Source organism: Scyliorhinus torazame, chromosome 2 (assembly GCF_047496885.1).
Source record: "Scyliorhinus torazame isolate Kashiwa2021f chromosome 2, sScyTor2.1, whole genome shotgun sequence".
Lineage (NCBI taxonomy): Eukaryota > Metazoa > Chordata > Chondrichthyes > Carcharhiniformes > Scyliorhinidae > Scyliorhinus > Scyliorhinus torazame.
Genome location: NC_092708.1, coordinates 373,901,456 through 373,916,692, shown reverse-complemented (window position 1 = coordinate 373,916,692; position 15,237 = coordinate 373,901,456). Strand labels below are relative to the sequence as shown.

General features: G+C 49.9%; 1 protein-coding gene across 1 annotated transcript in view; it reads left to right on the top strand.

The window, feature by feature from the left end:
* LOC140407664 (cation channel sperm-associated auxiliary subunit beta-like) overlaps positions 1–15,237 on the top strand; it is a 57,308-nt gene that overhangs the window by 31,285 nt on the left and 10,786 nt on the right. The window contains exon 5 of the mRNA XM_072494996.1: positions 226–321. Within this exon, the coding sequence (XP_072351097.1) occupies positions 226–321 (96 nt within the window). The remainder of the gene's footprint in view (positions 1–225; positions 322–15,237) is intronic.

The window sequence follows — 15,237 nt, the reverse complement described above, 5'->3', positions numbered from 1 at the left end:
ATTCATTTCAGATTCCCCAACACAAGGTTCCCTTCGACCAGCATCATTCAATAAAGGTTGACAACAAATCCCTTCACCGAGTTGAATCCCAAAAACACAATGGATGATTCAATACAGTAGATCTAATTATTTGAGAAGCAGAACTTCCAACTTCTAATTTAACTGTCAGATTTTTTGGAATTATTTTATCAGCGTAAAACTGACATTTATTGTTTTATGTGATAGATGTATTTCCCGGCGATGAATGGCATGTGAAATTAAAAGTGCACTATGGGTCACGTTTGTTCTTAACAGAAGGAACTTTGCTGGATGTTGTGAGAGGTAGGTTGAAAATTGAACCAGTTCAGCATTTAGTCAATTTGGTTTACAAGTGTCTACATCTACTAAACTTCCACTAAACTGCTGAGCACCCAAATCTCTCATTGTCTCTATGTTAGCCAATGCTGTTAATGGCTCTCTCTCTTCAGACATTGTTCCTTTGTCCTTTACATTCTTCTGTCAACACCCTTTTCTTCAAAAAATAAACCCTTGAACCTATGATCATTGTAAACCTCTGCCCCATCTCCAATCTCTCCTTCCCCTCATTGAATGTGCTTTTGATCTCCCAAATCAGTGTCCATTTTTCTCAGAACTCCATATTTGAATTCCTACAATCAGGTTTCCAGTGCAGGGAGAAATGATTCTTATCAGTCTCAAATTACATCCTTTGTGACTGTGGTAAGTTAAACTATCCCTTCTTATCCTTGATCGGTCTGAAGCTTTTGACATTGTTTATCATGCTATCACTGCCATCCAGTTAGTTGGGACTACTCTTGTTTGATTTTATTTGTATTTATCTAATCACAGCCTAAGTATCACTTGCAGTGGCTTCTCGCTCCAATTTCTCATCTGCATGCTGTCCCTTGGTAACATCATCCTCAGGCATCACATTATTTTTCACATGACCGCAGAGGATACCTAGACGTACATCACCATTGCATCTCTAATATATCATCCACTACTAGATGAGCAGCAATTTACTCCTATTAAATATTGGAAAAATAGAATCTGTTGTTTTCGGTTCCTGCTCCAAATCCTGTTCGCTAGAGTCCAACTCCATCCCTCTGCTGACAATAGTTTGAGACCATACCAGTCTGTTCACAGCCATGGTGTCAAATCTGGACCTGGAGATAAGCTTGCACCCACATATTCATGCCATTACTAAGACTGCCTATTTTCACCTCAGTTCATCTGCCATTGAAACCCTCTTTCATGCATTTGTTACCTACCATTCCAATGCACTCTGGGTTGTTCTGCCGTATTTTGGGTAGGATTTTCCAGCCCTTCCCACTGGTGGGATCTTCTGGTCCCGCTGATGGCAACTTCACATGGCAGTGGGGTTGGCAGAGCCATGCAAAACGGAGTAGACATCGACCGGACTAGAAGATCGCATCAGTGGCCAATGAAGAGCTGCCTCCGCTGTCGGAAAACTCGCTACTGGGAGTGGGGGGAGGGGGGAACGGAAAATCCTGCCCATTATCTCCTGTAAACTTGAAGTCATAGAAAACTCTGATGTCTGTGTTTTACCATGCGCAAAGTTCCATTTACCTACTACCATTGTGTGTGCTCGCCTTTGTGCAAAATGCCAGCAGAGTGCCATAATACTTAACAGATAGAAATACTAGTTATAATAAATATAAATTATGATCAACATAATGTTTGAGAACTACACAATAGCAACTTTTAATGCAAAACAGGAAAGCAGTGGCTTGGATTGTAACAAATGAAATGAAAATCGCTTATTGTCACAAGTAGGCTTCACATGAAGTTACTGTGAAAAGCCCCTAGTCGCCACATTCTGGCGCCTGTTTGGGGAGGCTGGTACGGGAATCTCCAGCAGCAATGTACCTCTTCTATATTATAATGTATTTGGTTTTAGTAGATTTCTATTATGGAAACATTATAATTATAGCACTAATTCTATAAATTAATCAGTGCTCAAATGGAGAAAAAATAGCAATGAGTGATTCATTGACCTGTATCCTCTGAGAAGCACACACCTTGGAATTACCTTGTATCTTAATATTGTTGTATATGACAAACACTAGCAACTTGATTTAGATAATCATAGTAATTAAATTTACAGAAATCATAATTGGATTGCCAAATCACAGAATTGTTACAGCACAGAAGGAGGTCATTTGGCCGACCATGTCTGTACTCGCTCTCCAAATGAATAATTCACAAAATGCTATTCCCTGCCTTCTCCCCATAACCCTGTACATTATTTCCTTTTCAGATGACCTTTTAATTCCTTTTTGAATGTCTCCATTGAACCTGCCTCCACCACACTCTCAGGCAGCAATTTGCATACCTTAGCCACTCGCTGAATAACACAGATTTGTCTCTGTCAGGAATCAGGCAGTTTTAAGAAATCTATATTTGTATTTGTGGATATTAGAAGTAAAGTATAGATTTAAAGTTTAATTCTGTGCTTCTGTATAATAAAGGGTTAAAACTTCATTTAGCTCATGTTAAACAGAGGTGCTTGCATGTCTAGGTTTTGGTTTCATTTCCAATTGTGTCTGCATTGCAATTAAAGGATTTATGCCATGAAAACAAAGAAAGACTAGGCTGTTGCCTAACAACCCGAGCCACTCTAGGCTGTTGCCTAACAACCCGAGCCACTTAAGCTGAACCCAGAAACAACCGGACAGGACCAGGGAGCTGCAAAAAGCAGACTTCCCAAAATAACACAAGAAATCCCAGAAACCAGAGAGTTGCGACAAAAGGTATGGTGCAGGAAGCCAATTAAATTAAAAGGAACAAAGAACAAGGATTTATACAAGGTCCTGTTCAGGAGAAGTCAAGTACAAGTTAACAAAAGTTCTGAGTAAGGAGACAGTTCAATTAGATTTAATATTAGCTAGATATGAAGCCAAACATCTGAGGAAAATCAAAAGTTTGATGACAATACAGCCTGTAAAAGTAGTTGTGTGCTGTTAGCATGGCTGGGTACCTGAGAGATTGTGTGGAATCTTGAATGCACATAGCAATCCAAGGCAAAGGAATACTGAAAGGGGAGACTGAAATCCTGGAAGTAGATCTTTGGTGAAGGCATCCTAGAGAAATAGTTGTTTGGGGGAGATTCTAAGGTGTATTTTTTGAGAATGGGGCTTGGAAGAACGTGTGGAAGTCAAAATTTCCAGTGAGCCCAGTTGGCTCACAGTGTGATAAGCATCTGGAGGATTTGATGAGAAATCTACAGACGTTATATTGGGTGCCGTCTCCACTTGGTTTCAGAATGTGGGGGATCTCACCATAGTTAACCTCCTGGCTTACTTGGATCATGTCCTTACCGTGAACATTGTAGTATGAGGCATAGTTTGTAACTTTTGTTATCCTTAAAATCGAGCAGCTCCAGCTCGTACAGGCTCAGTGCATCATCCAGGGGAGGGAGTTTGCCGCAGGCACTCGGATGAATTCCACCATTCCGGTTGGATTCCGAAGTCCATTGTCTGTAGGGGGTGAAAGGAAAACATAGCCTGGTGTGTACCCCATGCCTAACCAGGTCCAACGGGCTACACGGTGGCCTCGGTCTGCATTGCAGACACTGATTCACATGTTCCCCTCCGCTCCCAATCTCCTTACCCACACCCGGACATTCCCCCTGGCACTGTGCCCTCTGCACCCCTAGCCTCGTCGGTGCCCAGCAACGTGGGGGCCCTGGTGCCCGTCCCTGCTGCCGGTGCTACCATTGCCTGGCACTACCTATGCCAGCGTACGCTCCGCGGCCTCCCACCGGCGCCCTCCTGTAGGGGCTACTGTGGGCGTTGCCCTTGGTTGGGTCGTATGCTGTCATGCTGGTGGGTGATAGCCTGTTGGGGTTGGGGGGAGGGTTGATGTGGTGGAGGGTGGGGGTTGGAATGCAGGGGTGGTTTGGTGTGGGATGATGTGCTGGGGTGGAGGGTGAGGGATGGTGTGCGGGGATGGTAGAGTGGGTGCACCCATACGGCCGGTGCCACTCTGCACAACCACGGGCACAGTGGACGGTCAGTGGGTCACCCGATTGCGGGTCTGACGCCCCATTCTCCACCCCTGCGGGGAGTGTAACTTCAGCGAGGAGGCTCGGAGAACCCTGGCCCTTGTATGTTAAAACAAACTTTGATTTAAACACAGAAATAGCTTGACAATTAACAGTTTTTAAAAAATCTTTTAATCAGACATTTTCATAAAAACAAACCAAAGCAGAAGTATCATACAACATTATAAATAACCAACCCCCACTCTCCCCCCCGCTCCCCACCATCACCCCCTTCTCCCATCCTGCCTTCTCCTCTCCCCACTTTGCTGACCCCTCAATCTTCCTTTAAGAAGTCAATGAACGGCTTCCCCTTCTGAGCAAACCATCAACCAACCCCCTCAAGACAAACTTGACATTCTCCAGCCTCAGGAATTCCACCAGATCACTCATCCACACCACGCTTTCAGCGGTTCCGAGTCCCTCCATCCGAGCAAAATCCATCTCCGGGCTATCAAGGAGGCAAAGGGCAAGACATTGTCTCTCTCGCTCCCTGGACTCCTGGATCTTCCAACACCCTGAACCTACCTCTGAACCCCGGGCCACCTTCATCCCCAGCATACAATTAGCAGTTAAAGAGTTCTTAAACAAGGGTGAAAAAACGTAATATCTACATCTGCCACTAATTCCAATTACACAACCCAATACAGTTCAAATGCCACTTATAAATAAAGTTAACAAAACAGGTCACTTGCTTAGCTGTGTAAAGATTTTTGGAGAGCGTTCCTTTCAAGAGCAGGTCCAAGACTTCTGTCTTGTCAAACCCAAATCTAATGGCAAACTGCTTTTCAACGTCAAATCCTACAACAGATCACAAAGCTACAGGCAAACCTGGCTCACCCTATTAATTACATCATTTGTGTCCCACTAAGTCCATGATCTGCTGTGCTAGGAATACATGCCACTCCCTCATAAATTATATACTCTCCAGGAAATCTCCAGCAATTATAACGACATACCATTAGATTTATCTGTAACCAAGTAAATGATTCGAAACAATAATTACCTCCCTCTTTTACATTACCTTAATTACAGCTTTAGCAGGCATAGTGCCTGCATGTGTTTTAATCCAGTGTTTTTAATAACATTATTGCAACAAATAAAAATATACATTCATCACAATTCACGATGTGTATGATCTAGTTCCACTCTCAAACACTCCCTAACAGCAGCCTGAGTAATGCAATTCCAGTTTGAGACATGTCAGGGGCGATTCTCCGAGCCCAGTGCTGGGCCGGAGAATCGCCGCAACCGTGCCACGACGCCGGCGCGTGATTCTCCGAGGTGCGGAGAATTGGCGCCATTTGCGCCGGCGCATTTAGCGCGGCTCTGGCCGTGGGCCGCTGGTATCGGCGGGGCCGCCGATTCTCCGGCCCGAATGAGCTGAGCAGCTGCGCAGATACGATAGAGACCCGCCGGCGCCGTTCACCCCGGTCGCTGTTGGCGGGAACTCTGCGCGAACGGTCGGGGAGCGGCCTGTGGGGGTGGGAGGGAGGCTCCTTCAACAGGGGGGGGCCTCCGATGGGGTCTGGCCCGTGATCAGGGCCCACCGATCGGCGGGCCGGCCTCTCCCCCCCGGGCCTACTTCCCTGCGCGGCCGGCCCCTGAACACCAACGCCATGTTGAGTCGGGGCCGGCATGCTAAAGAGGTCCCCCACGCATGTGCAGGTTGGCGCAGCCCAACTACTCATGCGCGGGTTGGCGTGGCGCCCATTTGGCGCCGGGATTGGCGGCTGGAGCGGCGTGAACCACTCCAGCGCCATGGTGGTCCCCTGTGGGGGACAGAATAGGTCGTACCCGGGTCCGGTTCGCACCATCGGGAAACACAACGGCGTTCACGACGGAGCGAACACTTGGGCTCCATTTGGGAGAATCGCCCTCGTCATTTCTTCCTCAGCTTGTGAAAATCTCTGCTTATAATCTTCCGCTTTTGCAACTGTCTCATTAACAGAGGCAATGATATGGCCCTGCTGCTGTAACAAAACTGATGCATGTCTTCTCTCTTGCTCCAGCTGCTTTGAATGGGTTCCTCTCTCTTTTTCTAGCTGCTCTGATTGGTCTGGTACATGCTTTGAACGGAGTTGTTTCTCCTGTTTCAATTGTTTTTTGAGCTGAAAGAATCTCTTTAATTTGTCTCTGATCATACCATCACTTCTGACAGCACAACAATGATGGCCATACGCTAAAAGATCCCTATATTTGGATAACTTCCATATCTTACTGTTAACCTTGGACTGAATAAAATCAATCTCTTCCCCAAATCAAACATCATCTGTTTTAAATAAGCATTCGGGATGTAGTATCTCAAACTCTTTTCCAGATAAACGGTCTCGCTTAACTTGGCACTAAAATGAAACAGAAAGCTTGTGCTTCATCTTTAAAGCCTGGTATTGTTAGTTAGATGTTGCCAGAATGTTTCCAAACATGCAGCATTAAGTGTTATTAAGTGTTATTGTAAAAGCGTTCAATATTCGTCATGTCCTGCTGCTCCCATTGCCACTTACAAGTTTCTAAGTTTCTTTTTTAAAAATATATTTATTCAAAACATATTCAAAAAATACAAAAACATAAATAATCCGGGGAACACTCTCCCCATCTCACAGTTTATATAGTCTGTACACGTTTTCCCCCTTTTTCGTCTCCCCCCCCCACCCCTCCCCGCGACGAACAATTCCTCGAACATGTCCACGAACAAGCCCCACCTTGCCTCAAAGCCCTCCGCTGAACCTCTCAATTCAAACTTAATTTTCTCCAACTTGAGGAAGTCGTACAGATCCCCTAGCCAGGCCGCCACTCCCAGCGGCGTTGTCAACCGCCATTCCAGCAAAATTCTTCGCTGGGCAACTAGAGAGGCGAAGGCCGCGACGTCGGCCTTTCTCCCCTCCATCAGCTCCGGCATTTCCAATATCCCCAAAATCTCCACCATCGGGTCCAGCCCGAGCTTTTCTCCACAATCTTTGCTGGCATCCCAAACATTCCCGCCCAGTATCTAACTTCTCCAAGCCCAAGAACATAATGCTGTGGTTTGCATGTATAACCCGAGAAAGTCCTGAACCTCTCTAATAGGCTCATAATCCTTCCCACACTCTCCAGCAAGTCTGACACATATAACAGCAGGTCGTCCACGTACAGTGACACCTGGTGCTCCGTACTCACCCTCCTAATCCCCTGCCACTCTGCTGATCCCCTAAGGGCCATCACCAGTGGCTCTATCACTAGCGCAAACAGCAGCGGCGACAGCGGACACCCTGCCTCGTGCCCCTATGCAACCCGAAACTCCATGAGCTCATCTCATTGGTCCGTACACTTGCCACGGGGGCACCCAAGTGACAAACTTTGGCGCAAAGCCCAAACCTTCCCAGAACCTTGAACAGGTACTGCCACTCCAGCCGACCAAAGGCCTTCTCCGCATTCATAGACACCACCAGCTCCGGTACACGCCCCCTCGACGGGATCATGACCACATTCAACAACCGCCTAATATTACTCGAGAGTTGCCTGCACTTCACGAAGCCCGTTTGATCCTCTGCAACCATCCCTCGGAACGCATCCTTATGTCCTCCTCACCACTAATTTAGCCAACACTTTCACGTCTATATTCAACAGTGAGGCCTGTATGACCCACATTGAAATGGGTGGTTCCCTTTCTTTGGTATTAGTGTGATCGTCGCCTGTCTCATTGTCTCTGGCAGCTCCCACTTCTCCAAATACCTCGCTAAATGCCCCCAGTGTGTGTGGTGACAGCTCCACTACAAACTCCTTATAAAACTCTGCTGGGTAACCATCCGGCCCCAGGGCCTTCCCCAACTTCATCCCCCTTATATTTTCCATTACCTCCCTCAGCCCTAGAGGCTCCTCTAGCACCTGCCTCCTCTCTTCATCCAACCATGCAAATTCCAACCCATCCAAGAACCGCCCCATATCCCCATTCTCAACCCCCGGATCAGCCCTGTACAATTCCTCATAGTAGTCCCTGAATGCCTCATTTATCTTCTCTGGCTCCAACACTACCTCCCCTTTCCCTGTCCATACCCTCAAGATTTCCCTAGACACGGCCTACCTCCATAGCTGATGGGCTAGCATGCAGCTCGCCTTCTCTCATATTCATACTGCACCCTCCTCGCCCTCCGTAGCTGCCCAATTGACCTTCCCATTGTCAACCCATCAAACTGCACCTGTAACTTCTTTCTCTTCGCAAATCTCTCCACAGTGGGACCCCTCGCATACTTCCTGTCCACCTCGACTAACACGCCCAATAATCGTTTGTCCTCCTATCTTCTTTTCCTATCTCCATGAGCCTTTAGTGCCTCCCAAAATGTGGTTGCCGATACCGCCCCATTTTGGTCCAACTCCACGTAGTCCTTAATCACCGACCGCACTTTATCGCAAAACCCCCTGTCCTCTTAACAGCTCTGAGTCTAACCTCTATCCCGAACTCTGCTCCTGTCCCGAGTTAAGACAAACCTCCAGCCAGTGCGCCGCATGGTCCGAGATTACTATCCCCGCGTACTCTGCCCCCAACACCCCCACCAACACCTCATGGCTCAACACAAAAAAAGAAAATCGATTCTGGAGTATACCTTAGACACGTGCGAAAAGAAGGAATACTCCCTCTCCCCCGGGTTCTTAAATCTCCACAGGTCCACCATACTCATCCTTTCAATAAATCCTCCCAGCTCCTTCGCCATCCACAGCCTTCCCATTGATGTGGGGCACGACCTGTCCACCCTCGGCTCCAGCAATCAATTAAAGTCCCCTCCCATAATCATCTAATGTGTGGCCAAGTCCGGAATCGCTCCCAGCAGCCCCCTCATGAACCCACATCGTCCCAATTCAGCACGCATACATTCATTAGCACCACCGGCGTCCGCTCCAACACCCCGCTCACCATCACGTACTGCCCATCCAGGTCCCATACTTCCTTAGCCCTTACAAACCCCGTGACTTTGAGTCAAATCCCAAGTGAAATCCTGACCCACCCATCTCTTTCTCAGCCTAACCTGATCTCTCACCCAGAGGTGCGTCTCGTGCAAGAAGACCACCCCTGCCTTCAAACGCCTTAGGTGCGCAAAGACCTGAGATCTCTTCACCAGGCCATTCAGCCCCCACACATTCCATGTTGATGCAACCATTAATTCACTCGAGACAAGAGTAGAAATAAACTGTGGCTTTAATCAACTAGAACAGTGCCTGTCTGCGACTGATCTAAAACTGAGAGCCGCCTACAGGTCGACTGCTCTTTATACCTCCCTTCAAGGGGAGGAGCCATGGGCGGAGCCCATACAGGCCCCAACATGTTACCTTATGGATAATGCCATACAATGGCCCATAGGTGGAGCCCACAAGGGCAACAGCATAGCACAGATACAAATGGTGGATTATTAAGATAATACATTCACCACATTCACCCCCTGTTAAAAAATGAAATCTGGCGGGGGTGACGGGTTCATACGTTCAGCCGGTCCGGCGCACGGATTGTGCGCTGTGATCGCTGTAGCTCTGGCGTTGTTGCTGGCCCGGGTGTCGAACTCGTCCGTGCTGGCATCGGTAGTGAGGGCGCCGGTGCAGGTACAGACGTGGACTCCGGAAGCGTCTCTTCTGGAGCTTCATTCCTGTGGGTCCGTGAAGGGAGGATGGCGGGCGGAAGGGGGTGCGGGGCCATATAGGGGTGGGGCGCTGGTCATGTTAGGTTGGGCGGGATAGGGTGGAGTGGCGGTGGCGGTGGTGGTGGAACCGGCAGGTGCCAGGTCCCGGAGGGAGACCGTCTCCTGTCGGGGTGTTTGATGTATGCGTATTAGGGGTTGACGTGTAGGAGCTGGACCCTCTCTACCAGAGGGTCGGACTTATGGCTCCTGACGTGTTTTCTGAGTAGGCCGGGCCCCGGTGTCTTCAGCCATGACGGAAGCGAGGCCCCTGAGGTGGATCTCCTGGGGAAAATGAATAGGCGGTCATGAGGGGTCTCTTTACTGGCCGTGCAAAGTAGGGTCCTAATAGAGTGGAGCGCGTCGGGGAGGACCTCCTGCCAGTGGAAACTGGGAGATTCCTAGACCGTAGGGTCAGTAGGATGGTCTTCCAGACCGTCGCGTTCTCAATCTCCACCTGCCCGTTTCCCCTAGGGTTATAACTGGCAGTCCTGTTCGAGGCGATGCCCTTGCTGAGCAGGTACTGAAGCAGTTCGTCGCTCATGAACGACGAGCCCCGGTCACTGTGGACATAATTGGGGAAACCAAACAGGGTGAAGACACTATGTAGGGCTTTAATGACAGTGGCTGTGGTGATGTCGGGGCAAGGGATTGCAAAGGGGAAGCGGGAGAATTCATCGATAATGTTGAGAAAATATGTATTGCGGTTGTTGGAGTGGAGGGTCCCTTTGAAATCGATACTGAGGTGCTCAAAGGGCCGGGATGCCTTCACAAGGTGGGCCTTATCTGGTCGATAGAAGTGCGGTTTACACTCCACACAGATTTGGCAGTCCCTGGTCATAGTTCTGACCTCCTCAGTGGAGTAGGGCAGGTTGCAGGCCTTGATGTAGTGGATAAGCCAGGTGACCCCCGGGTGGCAGAGGTCATCGTGGATAGCACGTAGTCAGACATCTTGCACGTTGGGGCATGTGCCACGGGACAGGGCATCTGGGGGTTCGTTGAGCTTCCCAGGACGATATACTATATCATAATTATAGGTGGAGAGTTCGATCCTCCACCTCAAGATCTTATCGTACTTGATTTTGCCCTGCTGCGTATTATCAAACATGAAGGCTACCGATCATTGGTGGTTGACGAGGGTAAATCTCCTACCAGCGAGGTAGTGCCTCCAGTGCCGGATGGCTTCCACGATGGCTTGGGCCTCCTTTTCGACTGAGGAGTGCTGAATTTTGGAGGTGGTGAGGGTGCGTGAAAAAAACGCTACTGGTCTGCCTGCTTGATTGAGGGTAGCGGCGAGAGTGACCTCGGATGCGTCGCTCTCCACCTGGAAGGGGACGGACTTTGGCGATGTCCGCCTTGATGCAGCTGAAGGCCTGGTGGGCGGGCTTTCTCCGCATAGTTGGGGACCCACTGGGCATCATATGAAAAGAACCCGAGGCACCTTTTCAGGGCCTTGGGGCAGTGGGGGAGGGGGAGTTGCAGGAGGGGGCGCATACGGTCGGGGTCGGGTTCTAGAACCCCGTTTTCCACGGTGTAGCCGAGGATGGCTAGTCTGGTTGTGCGGAAAACGCATTTCTCCTTGTTGTAAGTGAGGTTAAGGGTTTGGGTGGTTTGGAAAATCTGTGGAGGTTGGCATCTTGGTCCTGCTGATCATGGCCGCAGATGGTGACATTGTCCAAATACGGAAATGTGGCCCGCAGCCCGTACTGGTCCACCATTCGGTCCATTGTTCTTTGGAACACCGAGACCCCGTTCGTGACGCCAAAGGGGACCCGGAGGAAGTGGAAAAGGCGGCCGTCTGCCTCAAAAGCCGTGTAGTGGCAGTCCTCCGGGCGAATTGGGAGCTGGTGATATGGAGACTTCAGATCCACCGTGGAGTACACCCGGTAGTGTGCAATCTGGTTAACCATGATTAACCATCGGTTCTTTTCCCTGGTCTTGCGGACCACCACCTGAGCTCGGCAGGGGCTACTGCTGGCCTCGATGACTCCCTCCCGCAAGAGTCGCTTGCCTCAGACCTGATGACAGTCCTGTGCTGTACGCTATACCGCCTGCTTCTGATGGTGACTGGTTTGCAGTCGGCGGTGAGGTTTGTGAAGAGTGAGGGAGGGTTGACCTTTAGGGCCGCGAGGCTACATACGGTGAGGGGGGTAGGGACCCCCCGAATTTCAGGGTTAGGCTCCTGAGATTGCATTGGAAATCTAGTCCCAATAGGAGAGGAACGCAGAGGTCTGGGAGTACGTATAATTTAAAATCGGCGTGCTCGACGCCCTGTCTTGCTAGGGTTGCAGTAGTGCACCCTCGGATTTGCACCGAGTGCGACCCAGAGGTGAGGGAGATGGTTTGGTGCGCTGGGAAAATTGGGAGCGAGCAGCGTCTTACCATGTCCGGATAAATGAAGCTCTCTGTGCTCCCAGAGTCGAAGAGGCAAGGCGTTTCATGCCCGTTTACCCGAACGGTCATCATGGAACTCCAGAGGTGTTTGGGTCGCGACTGGTCCAGAGTGACGCTGAGTTACGGGTAGCCGGCGTGGTTGGAGGCGCTGGGGCGATTCCACGATGGCTGCCCTTGTTGGTCGCACGTGTTGAGCGGCGTAGCAGATGGCGGCCAAGATGGCGGACCCTGTGAGTCGCACGTGCTGTGTGGGCTGGAAGATGGCTGCCCCCACGGATAGCACGAGGCGGATGACGCGCCTACAGGGGCGGAGTCGGCAGACACGCTGCCACACTGCGTGGTCTGTGGGCCTGTGAGTCTGAGGGTCGTGCCTGCGGTTTAGAGTTCTTGGACCTGGCCAGGGAAACTTTGGCGAAATGTCCTTTTCTCCTGCAGCTGCTGCAGTTCGTGTTACGGGCCGGGCTGTGCTGCCGGGGGTGTTGGGACTGGCCGCAGATATAGCAGGGTAGCCCCCCATGGTGGGCGGGCAGCCGCGCGGCACAGGCATGGAGTAGTCTTTGGTCGGGGGTTCATGAGGTGGTCGCGTGGTCAGACGGGAACGCGTCAAGGCTTTGGAACGCTACTTCCAGAGAGCAGGCTAATTTTACCGTCCGATCCAAGTCTAGGGCCCCTTTTTCGAGTAGGCGCTGTCTCACGTAGTTGGACCGGACTCCCGCCACATAGACATCTCGGGCGGCGAGGTCCACATGTTGAGTGGCCGTTACGGCCTGGTAGTTCCAGCTGCTTACGAGGACTTTGAGGTTGTGTAGGTAGTCTTCTAGCGATTCCCCGGGACGCTAGCGGCAAGTGGTGAGGATGTGTCACGTGGATACCTTGTTCACGGGCCTTACATAGAGGCGTTTAAGCATCGCGAGGGCGTCTGCATAGGAGGAGGCCTCCTCGAGTTGAACAGAGATTCGATGGCTCACCCGTGCGTGGAGGAGGCTCAGCTTCTGTTCATCGGTGACGGAAGACGTGGAGAAGACGGCGAGATAGGCCTTGAAACAGCGGAGCCAGTGCGAAAACATTTAATTCGCCTCCGTAGCCTGCAGATCGAGTTCCAGTCGGTCAGGTTTGAGGGCCGATTCCATAGTTGCGTTGTAGTTGATTAAATTGATGCGACCATCAATTCACTCGAGACAAGAGTAGAAATAAACTGTGGCTTTAATCAGCTAGAACAGTGCCTGCCTGCGACTGATTGAACACTGAGAGCCGCCTACTGGTCGACTGCTCTTTATACCTCCCTTCAAGGGAGGAGCCATGGGCGGAGCCCATACAGGCCCCAACATGTTACCTTATGGATAATGCCATACAATGGCTCATAGGTGGAGCCCACAAGGGCAACAGAATAGCACAGATACAAATGGTGGATTATTAATATAATACATTCACCACACATGTTATGAACCTTACTGGAGGCTTGTGCCTCCACTGCCCTCTACTGTCCGCCATCCTCCCCTACCGATTCTGTCCCCATTAATTTCACTCTGAACCGAGCCCATCCAAAATGGCCGCCTTCACCACCTATGACCACTCTTCTCCTCCAATACTGCCATGTCACATCTCCCTCCCCCTTCCTTCCCTCTTCTCTCCCCCACTACCCATCCCCCCTTAGCCATCTCTCATGGCCATTTCCCCCACCTCACTTCCGTTCACCAGCATTACCAGTGTGGGATCTCCTGCCTGAAGGCTCCTCCTACCTACCCCTCCACCCCTCTCACCACCCCTTCCTCCTTTATCTGTGCAAGCGGCTCCCTATGGAACTCCCCCCTCCCCCACCTAAACCAAGGCACATCCAAAACCACAGGTCAACCCCTCCAAAACACACAGGCAGCAGGAGAGCAGGAGGGAATGCGGCTGCCGCCTTACAAACTTATTACCCCTTCACAAATGGTTCTCCCAATGAGATTCCCCGTCTGAAAAGAAATAAATGCACCCCCCCCACCCTCCAACGCCCACACTACTCGTGTCCTCTGAACTCCACTGTGCCAACTCCTCCGTCTTCCATCAAAGTTAAGTTCTCCCCCAGTTTATGCTGTTTAATAAAGTCGTTGGTCTTCTCTGGGGTTTCAAAATAGTACTCCCGGTCTTCAGAGGTTACCCACAGTTTCGCCGGGTATAGCATCCTGAACCAGATCTGCCGTTGATAGAGAGTTGCCTTGGCCCTGTTGAACCCAGCAGGCTAACGCTCTAATGCCCTGGTATATTCCGACCTTGTCCCCTCATTCACAGTTGCAATTTGCTGTGTTTGGTGTTTGCTGTCTAGCAAAGAATCTACCAAACACCTTGACTTGTCCAAACCAGGATCTTTATTGAATCACACATGGTAAAATAGCAATCTGTTACAGAGCAAGTTATCATGGAGTTCCTTTGTGTGGCGATATGCATCACTGTATATACACAAGGGGTTAATGTAAATACACTACAACTAAGTAAACACTAGAGGGAGCACTGGAGATGTTATGACATGCAGACATACAGCTAATGAACACATAGAGTAAGACATGATCAATGGGCAGTCAAGACACCCAGAGGTGGCATTACCACAAGGGAGCATTACACAACCCATATAAAAGGACAGGGCACACATGCTCTGTCTCTTTCCACAGGCGACACTTAGCGAGAAGGACAGGGGCAGATCAGAAGCATCACATCCGCCGCGTGGCTTAGAGCAGACTGGTTAGTTAGACTGCGTTACTATAGCAAGATTAGCAGGAGAGTCGAACTCATAGAGAACTGTGCTAATGGTTCAATAAATCACATTGAACTTACTTCAAAGTCTGGAGTAGCTTTTGGTCAAAGCTGCATCGAGTTGCAGCCTGTGTTATCCCAGAGTACATAACACATCACTTTGTACTCCTCTGGAACTACACCTAGCACGACTGTTCACTTGTATGTCTTACAGCCATGTGGTGATGGCCGGATTTGCCCCCACTTATATTGGAGTACCTTGTCACATGACCACTGTCCTGAGACCACATGTGTGTCTGTACCGCCACCTACTGGTTGTAGGTCGCACCACCAGCCATCTGTGATATTGCTCACAGGCATCTCACGACATTCCCTTCCTCAGAAAACATTAAGATTTGTTTCCAACCAATA